This window comes from Urocitellus parryii, chromosome 3 (assembly GCF_045843805.1).
Source record: "Urocitellus parryii isolate mUroPar1 chromosome 3, mUroPar1.hap1, whole genome shotgun sequence".
Lineage (NCBI taxonomy): Eukaryota > Metazoa > Chordata > Mammalia > Rodentia > Sciuridae > Urocitellus > Urocitellus parryii.
In genome coordinates this window covers 203723255-203739646 of record NC_135533.1, presented here as the reverse complement: position 1 = coordinate 203739646, position 16392 = coordinate 203723255, and the positions used below count along the sequence as shown (strand labels likewise).

The 16392-nt window shown below is 53.9% G+C and overlaps 2 protein-coding genes across 3 annotated transcripts in view; one reads left to right on the top strand and one right to left on the bottom strand.

Annotated features, from left to right (window-relative positions):
* Window positions 1–14259, top strand: part of Upf1 (UPF1 RNA helicase and ATPase) — a 36006-nt gene extending 21747 nt beyond the window's left edge. For both annotated transcript variants that reach the window (XM_026389823.2, XM_026389822.2), the window contains exons 10-24: window positions 66–225; window positions 328–446; window positions 1007–1171; window positions 1275–1389; window positions 1942–2085; window positions 2461–2674; window positions 5550–5667; window positions 6440–6596; window positions 7595–7737; window positions 8611–8785; window positions 9438–9519; window positions 10890–11051; window positions 11194–11411; window positions 11706–11828; window positions 12440–14259. In XM_026389823.2, coding sequence (XP_026245608.1) covers window positions 66–225; window positions 328–446; window positions 1007–1171; window positions 1275–1389; window positions 1942–2085; window positions 2461–2674; window positions 5550–5667; window positions 6440–6596; window positions 7595–7737; window positions 8611–8785; window positions 9438–9519; window positions 10890–11051; window positions 11194–11411; window positions 11706–11825 — 2092 coding nt within the window. In that variant the 3' untranslated portion in view covers window positions 11826–11828; window positions 12440–14259. The remainder of the gene's footprint in view (window positions 1–65; window positions 226–327; window positions 447–1006; window positions 1172–1274; window positions 1390–1941; window positions 2086–2460; window positions 2675–5549; window positions 5668–6439; window positions 6597–7594; window positions 7738–8610; window positions 8786–9437; window positions 9520–10889; window positions 11052–11193; window positions 11412–11705; window positions 11829–12439) is intronic.
* A 311-nt stretch (window positions 14260–14570) lies between these two features.
* On the bottom strand, window positions 14571–16358 carry Gdf1 (growth differentiation factor 1). Its single transcript, XM_026390014.2, has 2 exons — window positions 16024–16358; window positions 14571–15428 (listed from the first exon to the last, which is right to left on the bottom strand). Exons 1-2 carry the CDS (start codon window positions 16343–16345, stop codon window positions 14629–14631), a joined length of 1122 nt encoding a protein of 373 aa, XP_026245799.2. The 5' UTR covers window positions 16346–16358; the 3' UTR covers window positions 14571–14628.
* Window positions 16359–16392: the final 34 nt, after the last annotated feature.

Genomic DNA, 16392 nt, shown 5'->3' with positions numbered 1-16392 from the left:
TCTTGTCACCATGGCCAGGGACGTGGTACACAGCTGCATTTGGTTGACCTGTGCTTTCCCTACAGGATGCAGAGTGCGCTAAAAACATTTGCTGTGGATGAGACCTCCGTGTCGGGCTACATCTACCACAAGTTGCTCGGCCATGAAGTGGAGGATGTGATCATCAAGTGCCAGCTGCCGAAGCGCTTCACAGCACAAGGGCTCCCTGACCTCAACCACTCTCAGGTTCTTGCAGGTCCATGGGGACACGCAGGGCCACCCTGCATGGCCTATTGGGAGGGCTGCTGGGTGACTGCTGCTCCTAACTGCTGGTGCCTGTACTTGAAGGTTTATGCCGTGAAGACTGTATTGCAGAGACCGCTGAGTCTGATCCAGGGCCCTCCAGGCACGGGGAAGACGGTAACATCAGCCACTATTGTTTACCACCTGGCTCGGCAAGGCAATGGGTAGGCTCTCTGCACAGCCTGTGGGTGAGACATGGAGGGTTTGGGTGGTAGGAATGGGGAGTTTTGTCTGCTGAGAACTTTGGATGCAGTTGTGTCCTCAGGCCCAGATTATGAGGCGAGCACACAGCAAGCAGTGACCCTATGCAGCTTGGCATTCTGTACTTGCTATGAGTTGTACTCGATCTGACCTGTACAATTATTTTTGAATAACCAGGCCCGCTGCCATCGTAAACACAGTGTTGGTCAGTGTGTCATGGGCTTTGTTGTGCCTTTGTGCTTCTGAGAACTCTGAAGGTTCCAGAGAATATATACTGACAGGAGGATGAGGATGCAGAATTTAGTCACGAGTGTTACTTCTCATGAGTTAGAACTCTGAAAGCTGGGTGGGAAGCAAGTAGCTCTCACTGCTGGGGTTGTAGCTCCTTCCGTATGTGTCGTTCCAGCTTGGAGCCATAGATCCAGAGCTGGCTGCACTGCCTGTTAAAAGCAATGGTCTTGGCTCATTAACATTCACTGAATTTCCTCTGGGCAAAAACTGAGATGTTCACATCTTGTTCCAGGCCTGTACTTGTCTGTGCTCCGAGTAACATAGCTGTGGATCAACTGACGGAGAAGATCCACCAGACAGGGCTGAAAGTTGTGCGCCTCTGTGCCAAGAGTCGCGAGGCCATTGACTCCCCGGTGTCCTTCTTGGCACTGCACAACCAAATCAGGAACATGGACAGGTGGGTGTCAGGCTAGCTCTGTGGGCCCCTCACTGGGCCCTCGCACATACTGCTGGCACATACAGATCTCCTGCGTGCCCGCTGACCTGGTGTATGATTGCAGCATGCCAGAGCTGCAGAAGCTACAGCAGCTGAAGGATGAGACGGGGGAACTCTCTTCTGCGGATGAGAAGCGGTACCGGGCCCTGAAGCGCACGGCTGAGAGAGAGCTTCTCATGGTGAGCTCCTGGCCGGGTGCTGCTGACTGGGAACAGTCTGTGAAAGTGGGCTTCTATTTTGTTCTTTTGGGCCAAAAGACCAATCTGTGAAGCCTATGATGGCACCTGTGGGGTGGTTATTTTATTTATTTTTATGTGGTACCGAGGAGTGAACCCAGGGCCCTGAATGTGCAAGGCAAGTGCTGTACCGCTGAGCCACAACCCCAGCCCCTGGAATATATTCTTACAACAAATGAACCTACCAAAAGTAATGTCAGCCCTAGTCTGGGGTTTTACCAGCTCCGCACTGCCCCTTAGAGGCTGTCATGAGACATGGAGCTGTGTCTACTTGGAAAGGTCTCTGCCAACAGAGTACAACTGTTTTGATCATTAAGTTGCTAGTCATGGAAACCTGGATAGGAGATAATGTGGGAAGGAGGGGCAGTTTATTTAAGCAATTGTCAGAGAGGGCTTGGAACAGAACATATTTTGTACCCATCCTGCTTGCCTTCTTTCCCAGAGCTGTAGTATTGACCGTGTAGGTTTCCTGTTGCCCCTGTACCCCTTTCTCAGAATGCGGATGTCATCTGCTGCACCTGTGTGGGTGCTGGTGACCCGAGGCTTGCGAAGATGCAGTTCCGCTCCATCTTAATCGACGAGAGCACCCAAGCCACCGAGCCAGAGTGCATGGTGCCCGTGGTCCTTGGAGCCAAGCAGGTGCGATACCTTGCCTCCACTGCAGTCTTATTTGAAACCCAGAGATGTGATTTCTAAGACCCAAGGTTTGTTTTCTAAAAACATGATGCTGGGTGATACCCTGGTAGAGCACTGAAGAGGAAATAAATACATAGAGGCCCCTTTGAGAGTGTTTAAGGTGTGGACCCATGGGGCTATTGCCTGTGCCCACCATGCTCAGAGGCCCTGTGTACCAGGACCTTGTGTGCTGAGCAGTTTTCCTACCCAATGTTTTTCCTTTTGAATTTGAAAGGCTGGGTGATGGTACATGGACCTGGAGCCCCTTAGACCTCTGCTAGTGGCGTTTAAACCATTTCATGGTTGAGATTTCAATTTGTGTGGCCTCTCTCACTACAGCTGATCCTTGTGGGTGACCACTGCCAGCTGGGCCCAGTGGTGATGTGCAAGAAAGCAGCCAAAGCCGGGCTGTCACAGTCACTCTTTGAGCGCCTGGTGGTGCTGGGAATCCGTCCCATCCGCCTGCAAGTCCAATACCGGATGCACCCCGCGCTTAGTGCCTTCCCATCCAACATCTTTTACGAGGGCTCTCTCCAAAACGGCGTCACTGCAGGTAGTAGGCTCTGCCTGGGGCAGGGGCTTTGGGAGATAAGTGGATACAAGGGAATGTGGTGGCTTGAGGAGAGGGAACCTGCCTGTCAGTTTCTCCCTACGGGGCTTTGCATAGCCACCTCTGTCAACGGGGTACTTTGTGTGAGGTCTTGGCAGGGCTCCTCATGTGGGCAGTGTGGTGGTCAGAGGGACTGAACAACTGCTCTGGAGTGTGGGGCTCCCCAGGGTGTGGGCTTGGGAATTCAGACCAGGGCTTATACAGCTTCATATTCGGCAGCAGGGACAAGAATTTGGGTGCTAACCTTGCTTTATGCTGGGAGGCATGTTAAGTGCTTTATGAAAATTATCAGAGCCAGAGTGCATGGTTCTCAAAGCCCAGAACCCCAAAACAGCCCCCAGGCTGTGGAGTCCAGAGACCTGCAGGCTTCCTGAAGTCACAATTACTCTGATATTAGCAGAGACAACATCTGCCCTTTCCACTGTCCCAACACTCACACTCATGGTGATTGACTGGGATGTGACTGCCCAATTATGCCAGACCCTCGGTGTCACTGCCACACAGTGTCAATAAAGAATGCCTTGAATGAGTGTGCTGCCTTATATCTTCAGTGTGACAGAATGGAAGTGCTTGTGAGACCTGGTAGGTGTGGGAGGTACTGACAGGGAGGCACTTGTAGATACATGCCGATTGTTCACACTGGGGCACTGGACAGATATTTTCCTGAAGATGATCCAAGCAAACTTGTTATGGTTTCAAGGAAAACAACTGGCAGTATTTGTCACCGGTGATAAAATCTGAGGATTCAAGTGAAAGTGGAATTTTGGAAAATTTGTCATTGGGCTTGGGGTTGTGCCAGTGCCTAGTGTACAACTTTTCTGATGAGATCTGTGGTGGTGACAAATGGAATGCCCTTATCTTTTCCATGAAATATGTGTATTTTGGAACTCTTCATGACTCAGGGAGTAGTTATTTCCCAAATAACCAGCATGGACTGAGGACATATTTCCCAAATAACCAAAAGGTCATGCGGAGGCCAAAGACCCCATAGTGTGAGGATAGCCAGGGATGGGCATAACTGGCTTGCAGGGGAATTGGCTCTTCCAGCTTTGATGTGGTATCAGGGATGGAGAGCCATGGTTATCCAGAATGATCATAAAATCTTTCCTTGCTTTTAACTCATGTGACTCTAAGCCTGGCTTTCCTTGCATTCTTGAGCATATCACAAGAGTCTGGCACAAAAGCAGGTCTGGGGCCCAGCTGTCTTCCATTAAGCCACAGTACAGTGACTTACAAATTGGAAAACAAGACCATTCTCACTCATCTCATTTTGAAATGTATATTTTCATAAATTTTTTTTTTTTGCAGTTTCTTTTAAAAGGGATTAATACATGTTTTAAGTTTGTGAGTTTTAAAATATAGTGACCCACATAAACAAAAGCCTCTCGACTTTTTAAGAACTCTAAAGGGTCCTATTAAAACCAGCATTTGAGAGCCTCACAACCTGCCATGTCTGTGTTTAGCTCCACTTAGACATGAGGACACAAGCTCAGAGTTTACGCTACACTGCTCCCAAATGGATGGTATAGGTCCTGGCAATTGTTGTCACTGTCACCATGACTCTTGGAATGGTGCTGTGCCATCACATGGCCAGGCTAGCAAACATGAGGCCATGAAGATCTCTCCTGTGGCCCTCTGAGGTGTCTGAGTTCAGTGCCTCTGTGCTAGCCTAGACCCTTGCCAGCCCCACTCTGGCCTCCTTGGCTATCCCCAGGACATTAGCAACTTGGGAGGACACTATTTGTTGCTTCCTCCCTACTTAGTTTGTACCCAGTGAGTTACTTTTATTAAACTTATTGAACTTATTAGTAAACTTATTGTGCCTATCTCATGAGTGCCCAGCTCAATGAGGTTCATTAAGTGAACACACCTGCATAACCAGTAGCCAAACCCTGAGACAGAACCTCACCAGTTCCCAGAAGCTGCCTTCATCCCTGAGAGTGGCCACTATCCAAGGCAGGACTGGAGCCAGTCCACACCAGCTGCTGAGGGCTGTGATTACATGTGCAAGCTCCCGGCTGTGGGTGTGTTCGGCTAAGCATTTGCCACTAGTCCCTGGGCTCCTGGGCCCCCAAGTTCACCCAGCTGGCCCCTCTCCTCATTTTGACTTGATGGAAGGAGTGTACTTTATTTTCACCTTGACATAAAAGGTCTTATACAGTATGTCCTCAGTGGCCATCTGCCTCGGTCACTGTTAGTCTAGCTGTGTAGCAACACTGCTTTTCTCACACTGATGATGGTTCCAGGGAGTTGGAACATGCATGTTGACTGGCTGACCTTAAAAGTATAAGGAAATGCACAGGGCCAGGGACAGTCATGCCATCTTGAAGAACTCAAGGACAGTGAGAGTGCCCACTGTGAGGTATTGGAGTACTGCCACTGTAGGCACCAGGGCAATATCAGACTCAGGAAGGGGTCCAGAGACAGAGGTGCCTGTCCAGAGGCCCAGATCAGTGACAGTGAAGCTCAACAGTCACATAGAAGTCAATCATGGATTTATGGGTCTTTTGAGATGACAGCAAAACCTCTGGAAGGAAACAGACATCTGTGATATCCTGGTGTAGGTGCATGTCTTGAGTAGACTTCAAAAAAGCACCAACAATGAGGACATGCTCAGCTAGTCAGCTCTGCCCAATGGCCTTGCTCAGTCCTGGGTATCATAGGCCAGGAGACTGGCTCAAATACCCTGGCTAGGGCACCCCACACTTGGGTTCTTTGCCCTGGAGCAGTGTCCCCATTGCTCTCTGGGCTTATTTGAGACAGCTGTGACTTTTCTTCTCTGACATGACATGTCTTTTTTCTTTCCTTTTTATGTCAGCGGACCGTGTGAAAAAGGGGTTTGACTTTCAGTGGCCCCAGCCTGACAAGCCCATGTTCTTCTACGTGACTCAGGGCCAGGAGGAGATCGCCAGCTCAGGCACATCCTACCTGAACAGGTAAGCATGACATACCTGCATCCACAGGCTTTGAAGCCACCTGTGGAGTGATATTGATACGTTTTCTCCTTTCCCCCATCTGTGTAAACTCTACCAATAGATTTATTTCCATCTTCTTTCCATGTATTTGCTTGTTTGTTTGTTGCCGTGCTGGGGATGGAACCCCCATGGGTGCTCTCACCACTGAGCATTGAGCTCTGTCCCCAACCTTTTGTACTCTTTTTTTTTTTTTTTTTTTTTTTTTAGTTATAGATGGACACAGTACCTTTATTTTATTTATTTTTATGTGGTGGATCAAGCCCAGTGCCTCACACCTGCCAGGCGAACACTCCCACTGAGCCACAACCCCAGCCCTACCTTTTTACTTCCTGATACAAGGATATCACTAAGTTGCCCAGGCTGGCCTTGAACTTAGCATCTTCCTGCTTAAGCCTCCTAAATTACTGGGTTACAGCCATGCACCAGTGTTCACGGCTATATTTGTATTTTATTGGGCATGTTCTAAGCCTGCAGTGTGAGTCTTTTCCACTTCTCCTGACTTCTTACTAAAGATGAGGGAGCTCAGCTAAGGTCATGCAGGGTTTGGTGCAGGTGATGCCAGCTGGGCCTTCAGTGTCACACTCTTAGCTGTCAGAGTGGTACCCATTGCCCCCCTGGGTTGCTATAGGTTCACGTTACACTGGAGGTGTAGCTGCATCCTCTCCTCACAGCCTCCACCTGGGATTGGGGCTCTCGCAGGAGAGCTCTGTCACTGAAAGCCTGATTTTTGCAGGACGGAAGCTGCCAACGTAGAGAAAATTACCACAAAGCTGCTGAAGGCAGGAGCCAAGCCTGACCAGATCGGCATTATCACACCCTACGAGGGCCAGCGCTCCTACCTGGTGCAGTACATGCAGTTCAGTGGCTCCCTGCACACGAAGCTCTATCAGGTACGTCACACTGAAGGATGCTCTGCCACGGGCCACACACTCAGTGGAGGTTTGTTTCAGGCCTGACCTTCTGGGTCACACAGTAAATGTTGACTTTTGACCTTAAAGGTTGCCCACATGAGGGGCACCTGTCACAAGCAGAGTTCAGAACATGCCCAGAAACACGAGTCAGTCCAGCCTCTCAGGAAGGGCACCCGATAGAACATTTCCAGTGTTCTTGCCGGAGTTCTGTATGGTCAGGCACTAGGCCGTGAGGAGTATGTTCCAAAGGTCAGAACAATGTGTGCATGAAAGTGTATTTCTTGGGGCATTTTTCGGAGTAAACTGAGAAACTACTCCAAGATGGGAACAGTGGGGAACAATGGGTGCCACTTTGTAGTGGACACAGAATTTGTTCCTTTATTAACATCCAGGTAGAACTCCATGTGGAAGTAATCCCAAATGCAAAATCTGGGGGATGACATTGCGAGTGGTTTCTGTTCTGTTCCTTGGATTTTCCAGGAGCACACAAGTGCTTTTATTATTGGGGAACAAAATAAAAAGGTCGAGGGTGTAGTTTAGCAGTGGAGGGCTTACCTGGCATGTGCACTGCTCTGAGTTCAGTCCCCAGCACCACACACAAAAAAAGAAAGAAAATAAAAAGTAGGAAAGGCCAGGAGAGCTGGGTGTGGTAGTGCATGCCTATAATCCTAGGGACTTGGGAGGCTGAGGCACACGGATCCTGAAGTTTGAGGCTGGCTTTGGCGATTTAGACCTTGTCTCTTGTCTTAAAAAAGGGGGGGGGGATGTTGCTCAGCACCCCTGGGTTCAGTTCCAAAAAACCCTGCCCACCCCCGAAAAAAAAAAAGTCAAGAGAGTGATGTGGGAGGGGCACAGTGAGCAGTGCCTGGTCCTTAGCTTACCAGTGGCATTTGATGGTGTACTTGACATGTTCCATGTGGTTTTGGGGGTCCCTGGGGGCAGCCTGCTGACTAATGGGACAATGCTGCCCCTTTCAGGAGGTGGAGATCGCTAGCGTGGATGCCTTCCAGGGACGTGAGAAGGACTTCATCATCCTCTCCTGCGTGCGGGCAAATGAGCACCAAGGAATTGGGTTTTTAAACGACCCCAGACGTCTTAATGTGGCCCTGACCAGAGCAAGGTATGCTCACCCTTGCAGCACAGGCCCAGCTTTGGTTGCCTGACAGGGCTTGGCTAGTCCTAGAGGTCAGAGGGCTCCATGTCTCACCAAGAGTTTTCTTTGTTTCTGTGTCCTAGTGGTTGTCTGGGGCCCATGTTTCTCAGTCCAGCCAGAATTATATATCCGGGCTTCAAGGCTGAGGTTCAAACCCAGCAGCTCGGGCTTGTTTGTGGGTGTCCTTGTTGTGCCCTTTAGTCCTGTCTACCTTTTGAGGTTCTGGAATATAATTCTTCTGAGTGAATAATAAAAAGGACCCTGAGACCAAGGTGGCCAGTGTATCTGTCCCCACAGAATCCCAAGCAACAATTGCCCACTCATCAACCACAAGTCCAAGAATCTAGCATATGGCTTGCCAAATAACAGGAGCCGATGGCTCACACCTCCTGGTTCACATTTACACGTTGGTTCCCTACTTAGTTGGTTTTTTATTTGTCACTTCACTTTTTAGGGTGCTGCCTTGTTTGGTGGCCAGTATTAGGTGGATTTCTGACACACAGCTGCATTAGGGTGAGCTAAAGGAGCTGGCCATGTAAGGTACCCCTCAGTGGCTCATGCCCTAGTCCTGGGAATCTGACTTTTGACTGCAGATAGACCTTCTTGGCAGGTGTTTTAACATCAGGCTGTTTGGAGTCTGCCACAACATAACTTGTAGGCAGGGTCAGCAGCTTTGGGGCCTGCCTGGGCTCCTGCCTGATGCATACAGGTGCAGGAGGGAGCTGCTCTCTGTCCCTCTGGATCTGGACTTTTGAGTGTGTTTGGTTTCCCTTGGCCTGTTTTGCAGATGAGCACCAGCTCCCTGCCACTCAGGTCCTCAGCACCACATTCTTGTTGCAGGTACGGCGTCATCATCGTCGGCAACCCAAAGGCCCTGTCAAAGCAGCCACTGTGGAACCACTTGCTCAACTACTACAAGGAGCAGAAGGTGCTGGTGGAGGGGCCGCTGAACAACCTCCGGGAAAGCCTCATGCAGTTTAGCAAGCCCCGGAAGCTTGTCAATACCATCAACCCGGTAAGCATCCAGAGGCAGAGCAGGCTGGGGAGAAGGGCCAGCTTCTTACCATGTTCACATGTCTACTTGGCCCATCTCTTGTTTTAGTGGCACCAGAACTCTGTAGAGGAACAAAGGACACAAAACCCACTAGTTGGGAGTTAGGGACCCCTGGCCTCACCTCTTCTGGGCATGTGAGCCCAGCTCTCTGGACCATATCACCAGGCATAGAGGGTCTCAGGGCAGGGTGAGGGCAGATACTGGTCTGGGGGTTCCTTCTCCTAGGCTTCTGTCCTGGGAAGGTAGCTGTGAATGGTGGCAGGTGCAAGCTGAGGCTGTTCCTCAGGTCAGTGAGCAGTGTGTGTCGCCCAGAGGGCCTCCTGGGGGAGAGGTGGAGCACCAGCTTGAGCTCCCACATGGAGTCTCCCGAGCCCTCTGGGGCATGCTTGGCTCTGGGATTCATGGACAGCTAAGTCCTGGGTGGTCTCTGGGAGTCACATTTGGCCTGCAGCAGGCAAGGACATTGAGCACTACAGTTAGGAAACTGAGCTGGGGCACCAAAGTCAGCAAACCTCAAGAGCTCAAGCACCTGCCACTTCCAAGCCACCAGATCTGTGGAGAATTCTGCATTCTGTTGACATGACAAATTCCTCATCTGTCTACCACTTTGCAGGGGGCCCGCTTCATGACAACAGCCATGTACGATGCCCGTGAGGCCATCATCCCAGGATCAGTCTACGACCGGAGCAGCCAGGGTGAGTCTCCTACAGGGACCAATCCAGCCCATGTCCCCATGCCAGGATGTTGACATTCCCAAGTCTCAGCTTTGACCCTTGCTCCTTGGGTGGTCTTCACAAGGGGCATTTTTCAGTGTCCCTGGTCGGAAATTGAATAGTTGTTCCTTGTTGGCTTCTAAAAGCAAGATGTTTCTTCAGACATGGCAGCTCTGCCCTCAACTTTGCTTCCTTAGGTTTCCGCCCTGCTGACCCTCGGCCAGCTCTGGCCTTTGCCTCCTGCCCTTTGCTTACCCTCCACCAGCAGGTCGTAACCACAGCTCCCTTTGATGGCCTGCAGTTAGTTGAGGTCTGCTGCCTTCCTGAGACATCTGTGCTCTGTTTTGGGGGAAGCTGGCTGGCCTCTTTGGTGTCCTTGCTTCCTAAGCAGAATCTCTGCGTATAATAAGGTCAGGCCTGCCCCTGCTGCTTGAGAATAGTCCTAACTGCCCCAGTCACTGCCTCCTTCGGCTCCTCCCCTGTGCTAATTTGCACTATAAATTGAGGCTGGGGCCTTCAGACATCTGGTTTTGCCCTCATCTATATTGCAGAGATGGGCCCTGAGGTGACTACTCACCAACTTCAGATGTCCTTGAAAGTGGCCAGCCCCTTCCCTTGCCTGATATTCTCTTAGCCATAAGGCTCAAACTATGCATTGTGTTCTTTAACAACACAAACCATTTTACTGGGGCTGGGGATATAGCTCAGTTGGTAGAGTGCTTGCCTCACATGCACAAGGCCTTGGGTTTAATCCCCAGCACCACAAAATAAACAAAGACAAAAAACCATATTGCCCTTACTGGGAAAGTCATTGAATAGCTGAGGATGTCCAGGTGTCAGAGTTCAAAAGTTTTCACTCTGAATTAGTGCTGAGCCTTAGAGTCAGCCCCGTGCACTTGTATCCCTTCCTCTGGAGGGCAAGACCTCCTCCCTGTGGCCTCCCCAGCCCCTGAGGTGCACCAGGGCTTTTATTTGCCTTTAGCCAGAGCAAGCAGGACTCAAGAGTTTCCCCCCACGAAGATGTTTTCTTGCTTTTAACATGGGTGGGAATGTGAAATTTGCTATTAAAAGGATTATTTTTTCTGACTCTGAGATGGAACCTGGGGCCTTGCACATGCTGGGCAAGCACTCTTCCTCTGAGCCCAGCCATTTTTAGAGTCTCACTAGGTGACTTCCCAGGATCCCCCAGGGGGGCAGGCACAATTGGGGGTAGAGGGCTGCATTTCTCACCCTTGCAAGGCCAGGGCAAGCAAGGAAACCACAGGACAAAGGTTCTCACTCTCTGTGGGGCAGACTAGCCTGTTGGGGACATTGACTTGGGAGTGACATGTGCTGTCCGCTTTGTATTGCAGGTCGGCCCTCAAACATGTACTTTCAGACCCACGACCAGATCGGCATGATCAGCGCTGGCCCCAGCCACGTGGCTGCCATGAACATTCCTATTCCCTTCAACCTGGTTATGCCACCCATGCCGCCGCCAGGCTACTTTGGACAAGCTAATGGGCCAGCGGCAGGTGAGCACCTGGCAGCCGTGTGCTGGGGAGAGCACGTTGGCATCAGGATTGAGCAGTGCCAAACCTCAGGCTGGCCTTTGCTGAGTTATGCTTGTCTCTGAGGCTTAATCCTCCTTCAGGTCACCTGAACTTTGTCTTTCAGGCCGGGGTGCCCCCAAAAGCAAGACTGGTCGTGGGGGGCGCCAGAAGAATCGCTTCGGGCTTCCTGGACCCAGCCAGACCAACCTCCCCAACAGCCAGGCCAGCCAGGATGTGGCCTCGCAGCCTTTCTCCCAGGGAGCCCTGACGCAGGGCTACATCTCCATGAGCCAGCCCTCCCAAATGAGCCAACCCGGTCTCTCCCAGCCCGAGCTGTCCCAGGTGAGTTTGTGATGCCTGTCCCTAGGACTGAGCACCTTCTAAGAACAATGATGGCGCCTTCATGACATGAGGCACTTAGCATGAGGCCATAAGTCTAGAACATTTCATTCAGACACTGTTCTCCTGAAGAGTCCCAAGCAACAGGCCTGGCAGTCCCCATCTGGGTTACCTGTTGCTGTGCTGCAATAATTGGGTGGGTCATCCTGCCACTTGGCCTTGAGGACAGAAATGTGAATGCCCTTTGGCTTCCCCCAACCTTGCTCACTTCCCTGATTCCCTGACCTTGTCTTTCAGGACAGTTACCTTGGTGATGAGTTTAAATCACAGATTGATGTGGCGCTATCTCAAGACTCCACATACCAGGGAGAACGGGCGTACCAGCATGGCGGGGTGACGGGGCTGTCCCAGTACTAGAAGGCAAGTCACCCTGAGCAGACCTTAGCCCTGCCCCTTCCCCTGAAAAAGGGTCTGGAGCCAGTACCTGGGTCTTCACTGGGGCTCTGGACTCGAGGAAATTCTGGAAATGCATGCTGGCCCCCAAGGGACCAATTTGTTCTGTGACTGCCACTGTGGGTCAGAGTGGCACCACGTGTGTCCCCCCATTGAGAATTAATTCTAGAACCCCTGAGGGAAAGGGATATGGGGCCCACAGTTGCCTGGGCCGGGAAGACAGTGGGCCCTGACCCTGACGGCAGCTTGCTGCCTGAAGAGGGCCTTCTGAGCGCCTGCCAGGCTCTGCTGAGCATCCCTACACCTGGGCTTTAGTTTCCTCATCTATAACATAGGACCAGAGTGGGTTGAGTGTGGGCTCTGGGTCCCCTTGCCCCAGCTTGTCTGTGCTGGGCAAGTGGGGTGCTGCCAAAGCTCGGGGTTTGCTGGCCGTAGCGCTCGACTTTGCTCACTCCTTGTAAGTCCCTGTCCTTGGGCACCCATGTATCACCCAGGTGCCTTAGTATCTGGGCAGCAGCTCAGGATCCTGGCTTCTCATGCTGTCCCTAAGGGTCTCTCGCCCTGTCCTTCTCCCACAGGTGGCGGCGGAAGAGCTAAGCTACGTGGCTTAGTCCATCAGCATCTTATTCTGGGTAATAAAAAATAAAAATAAATGGATACCTGTTTTCCACTGCTAAAACTGAAGCACCACTGTGTGAGCAACAGGAGAGGGAGAGGAGCAACCGAGGGAGAGAGGAACCGAGACAGAGCGAGCGCCCCCTGCTGGCACGCGGCGGCGGCGAGGAGAAGGAGAAGGGAGAGCGGGAGGTGGGCCGGCCGCGCAGGAGCCGCCTGGCCAGTCCCTGTCCAGCCCCGCTGCCGAGGAGGCCCAGCTCGCTGCGTCCACACCTGGGTCTGCGACCAGGGCGGAGGGAGGAAGACCCTCATCTCAGAGTAGCCCTTTCCTCTGTTCTTTTTTCTTTCTTTTTTCTTTTATTGAAAGGGGACTACGTTTTAGCAGGAAAAAACTTGGCGTTTCTGTGCCTGAGCAGGCTCCTTGTGGGTGGCTGCCGGCCACGCAGGGCCCGAGGAGTGTGGGTTCTGCCCACATCGGCTCCCAGACCGCCCAGGTCACGCGGCCTGTGTTTTAAGAGGGGTTTCATTTAAAGAAAATATGGTTTTGGGTTTTTCTGTTTGTTTTTTTAAAGATTCTTTCAAAGGAGAACTGAAAAATACACTGTCCTAAGTTTGTCTCTAAGATCTTAGTGGTGGACCTGGGAGATGCAAGAAGCTTCCAGAAACGAAGTTTATACAAGCCAGCGCAACTGGAGACTGGGATCAACACCTGTGCCATGGTTTCGAGGAGGATTTTTGTTTTTAAGTTTTAGCTTCCAGAGGCTTCTTGCTGCAGGTGGCAGGTTGGTGCAGCAGTGGCCTCACCTGGCCTGGAGGCCCCGCCTGCTCCACTGGACTCTGAGAAGCACAGCTGCTCCCTGCGCGGCGGACTTGGCGCAGGGCTTTAGCTGCTCCGTGAGGAAGGTGCTCGTGGCCCCACCAGGGGACCTCAGCCAGGACTGGCCATAAGGCCAGGTGCCAGAAGGGTGGCTGTTTCCGGTCCAGCGGCTGCTTCCCCAGGGTCCTTCCCAAGGATGCAGTGGAAGGCAACAGCCAAGCAGGTCTGTCCCTGTCACTGGGGAGGCACACACAGTCCCCGTGCTGGTAAACATGCCGAGTACCCACCCTGATTTGGAGCCCCTCTACCTGCTGGCACAGCTCACTGACGTGGGGCCGTTTCTGCTTTTGCGGAAGAATGAAGTTTCTGAGAAGTAAGCTGGCTGTGTGCTGAAGGGGCTTGGAGGAGCACGTCACCTCAGTTGGTGGAGGGGCATCTGTCTGGGTTCAGGTTTTACAATGCCAGAAGTTGTTGGGAAAACTGCCCCCACCCAGCTCCTTGCCCACGTGGGTTGGGGTGGCTATCTGCCTGGTGACCACTTCGCTAAAGACCATGTCCTGCCTGCCCAGGCCCTGGTGACCCCATCCAGCCTTCCCCTCCCCACAAGGTGTCCAAGGCCCTTATCCCAAAGCATCCAGATTCTGGCTGATGTGGGACCGGCAGGAGTGCACAGGCCACCTTCCTTCTGGCAAGGACTTATTTATTCCCATTGCTGTAGGGCTTTTGGTCCCCCTTCTTTTGGTAGGCTGCATAGAGGCATAGATTCGGGTAGGTTCCCTCCATGACCCTGCGCTGCCCTGGGCAGCTGCGACCCGCCTGCCTCTGGCTAGAATGCTTTGCCTCTGCTGTGTGCCCTTTGCTTTGTCCTCCACCTTCCTAGCAGCATTTGAGTTTTACAAACTGAAGAGCATCTGTACCAAGGCGATGTAACTTGATTTTTGGTCAATTTGTTTTAAGCTCTTTTGTCACCAATAAAATATTAATAAATAGTTTTTGCTTTCACATGGGGCCAGTTGAACTGCAGGGGTGTGTTGGGAGGGCACTGGTTGGACTGGGGACCTGGCTGGTTGGGAGGGGTTTAAAGAGGGCTCAGCTGTCTGCAGAGGGTTCTCCGGGAGACCACTGCCCTTGCCTCTCTGGCACAGCATCTGGGCCTGTGGGCCCCCTGGAGATTGGGGGCAGTAGAGAGGACTGGGATGGTGGCGCCACACAGTGACCCTGTGCGTGTAGATAGCAAAGGCCCATTCCTCCCCACTAAGGTGACAAGGACCAGCAGAGCAGACCACCAGGTTTTTATTGTTGGGTCCATGCCACAACTTCCCTGCCCGCCCCTGGTCAGCGACATCCACACTCGTCCACCACCATGTCTTCATAGTGCCGTAGAACCACGTTGTCACTGTTGTCAAAGAAGAGCACAGAGATGGGCGACAGGCGTGCAGGCACGCAGCAGGGCAGGCCAGCGGCGCCCGGGGCGGCTGCGTGCATGAGCGCGCGCAGCACCGCATGGTTCAACGCGGGTGGCCCGCCGGGTCCCGGCAGTGCGGCGGGTAGAGTGCACTGGCCCTGACAGTAGTTGGCCAGGAAGCCACGCGGCGCGATGACCCAGCGGTGCCAGCCCACCTCTCGGAAGCTGACGTAGAGCCGCCGTGCGCGGCACACGCCCCCCAGGCCATCGCCCGACGTGGGTTCGGCCTCGCGCCGCGGCCGGGCCAGAGGGTGGCACAGGCGCGGGTCAAGAGTCACCAGCAGCAGGGAGGCCTCTGCCAGGCGCGCGCAAGTGGCTGGCGCCGGGGGGCGCAGCGCCAGCGCCAGGCGGAGGCTGCGCGGCGCCGAGGCGTTGGGAGCCCAGGCGATGCCCAGCAGCTCGGCGCGCACTGGCAGCTCTAGGGCGGGCACCTCCTGGTGGAGCAGGACCGGCCCGGGGCCCGCGCCAGCCTCCTCGCCCGCCAGCGCCACGCTCAGCTCCCAGCGGCCCGAGGGGGCTGCCGCCTCTGTCCCCACCTCCGTGAAGCGCAACTCCAGGCGGGCGAGCGTTGGGCGCTCGGCGGGTTCCACTGCCGACAGGTCGAAGACGACGGTCCACTCAGGGCACAGCCCTAAGGCCGAGACCGGCTCTGGGATCCGGGTGGGTGCACCTGGAGAGATGAGAGAGCTTGGCTTAGGCAGCGTCCCCGCCTGGTGCCCGGCCTGCCCCACAAAGGATCTCAGTTGGGGACAGGGAAGGTGAGAGCTTGGGGCTGGGGGCGCACCATCTGTTGGAAGGCTTCACAAGGTGTGACGCGGAGGGGTGGGAGTGACAGAGTGGGGGCAGGGCACTAGTTACAAGGAAGAGGCCCTGCAGGGTGCAGGCAGGCTGCCCTACACTTGGGGACACAGGCAAAGAGAGATGAGCAAGCGCCGGAGGCCCCTGGGGAAGGGATGCTGGGACATGGCGGGGGACACCTGCAAAAAGGCATCAAACGTGTGAAGCGGCGTGGAGTGGGGGCAGGGCTTAGGCTGCAAGCCAGGGGCTGCCCGAGGCAAGGGGGCCCTCCCTCTCGAAGCCAGAGCGGGTGTCTCAGGCGCGCAGAGGACTAGGAGGGATGGGGTGCGGAGACCCAGGCTGTAGTGGGCTGGACTGGGTGCGTGGGGGCCCTCGTGGTCACTCTGGTTTCGCTCTGCCGCGCTCAAGGCTCGCTCGAGGAAGTCTCCGCCTCCCGGACCCATGCTTCCCACGCAGGCCCCACTCACCACGATCCGGGATGTGGCGCACGATGTTTCCAGCGACCCCCAGCTCCTCCACGTGGCACGGTCGCAGGGCAGCCCCCGAGGGCGTCCGTCGCCAGCCCGCCCTGGTCTCCTGGGGGTCGCGGTGGCGGAACAGGCGCCACATGACCGGAGGAACCGGCCGGAGCGTGGGGGCTCCCCTGGGTCCATCGCGCAGCCCAAGAGCCTGGAGTAGGGCGGCAGCAGGGCCCGGGGGCGCTGGGGCGCGGGTTAGGGGCGGAGAGGGCAGCAGCAGAACCAGGAGGAGGAGATGGTGGTGGCCGAAACGGCGGCGTGGTGGCTGCATTTTGTTCCCAGGCGATGACCAGAGTGGCAGGGTCCGCCGTATCCCTG

Excerpts from the sequence above, each read along its gene's own strand:
- Gdf1 (XM_026390014.2), bottom strand. The coding sequence starts at position 16,345 with ATGCAGCCACCACGCCGCCGTTTCGGCCACCACCATCTCCTCCTCCTG. Across the intron at positions 15,429-16,023 it reads GCGCCACATCCCGGATCGTG|GTGCACCCACCCGGATCCCA; the intron begins GTGAGTGGGGCC and ends TCATCTCTCCAG.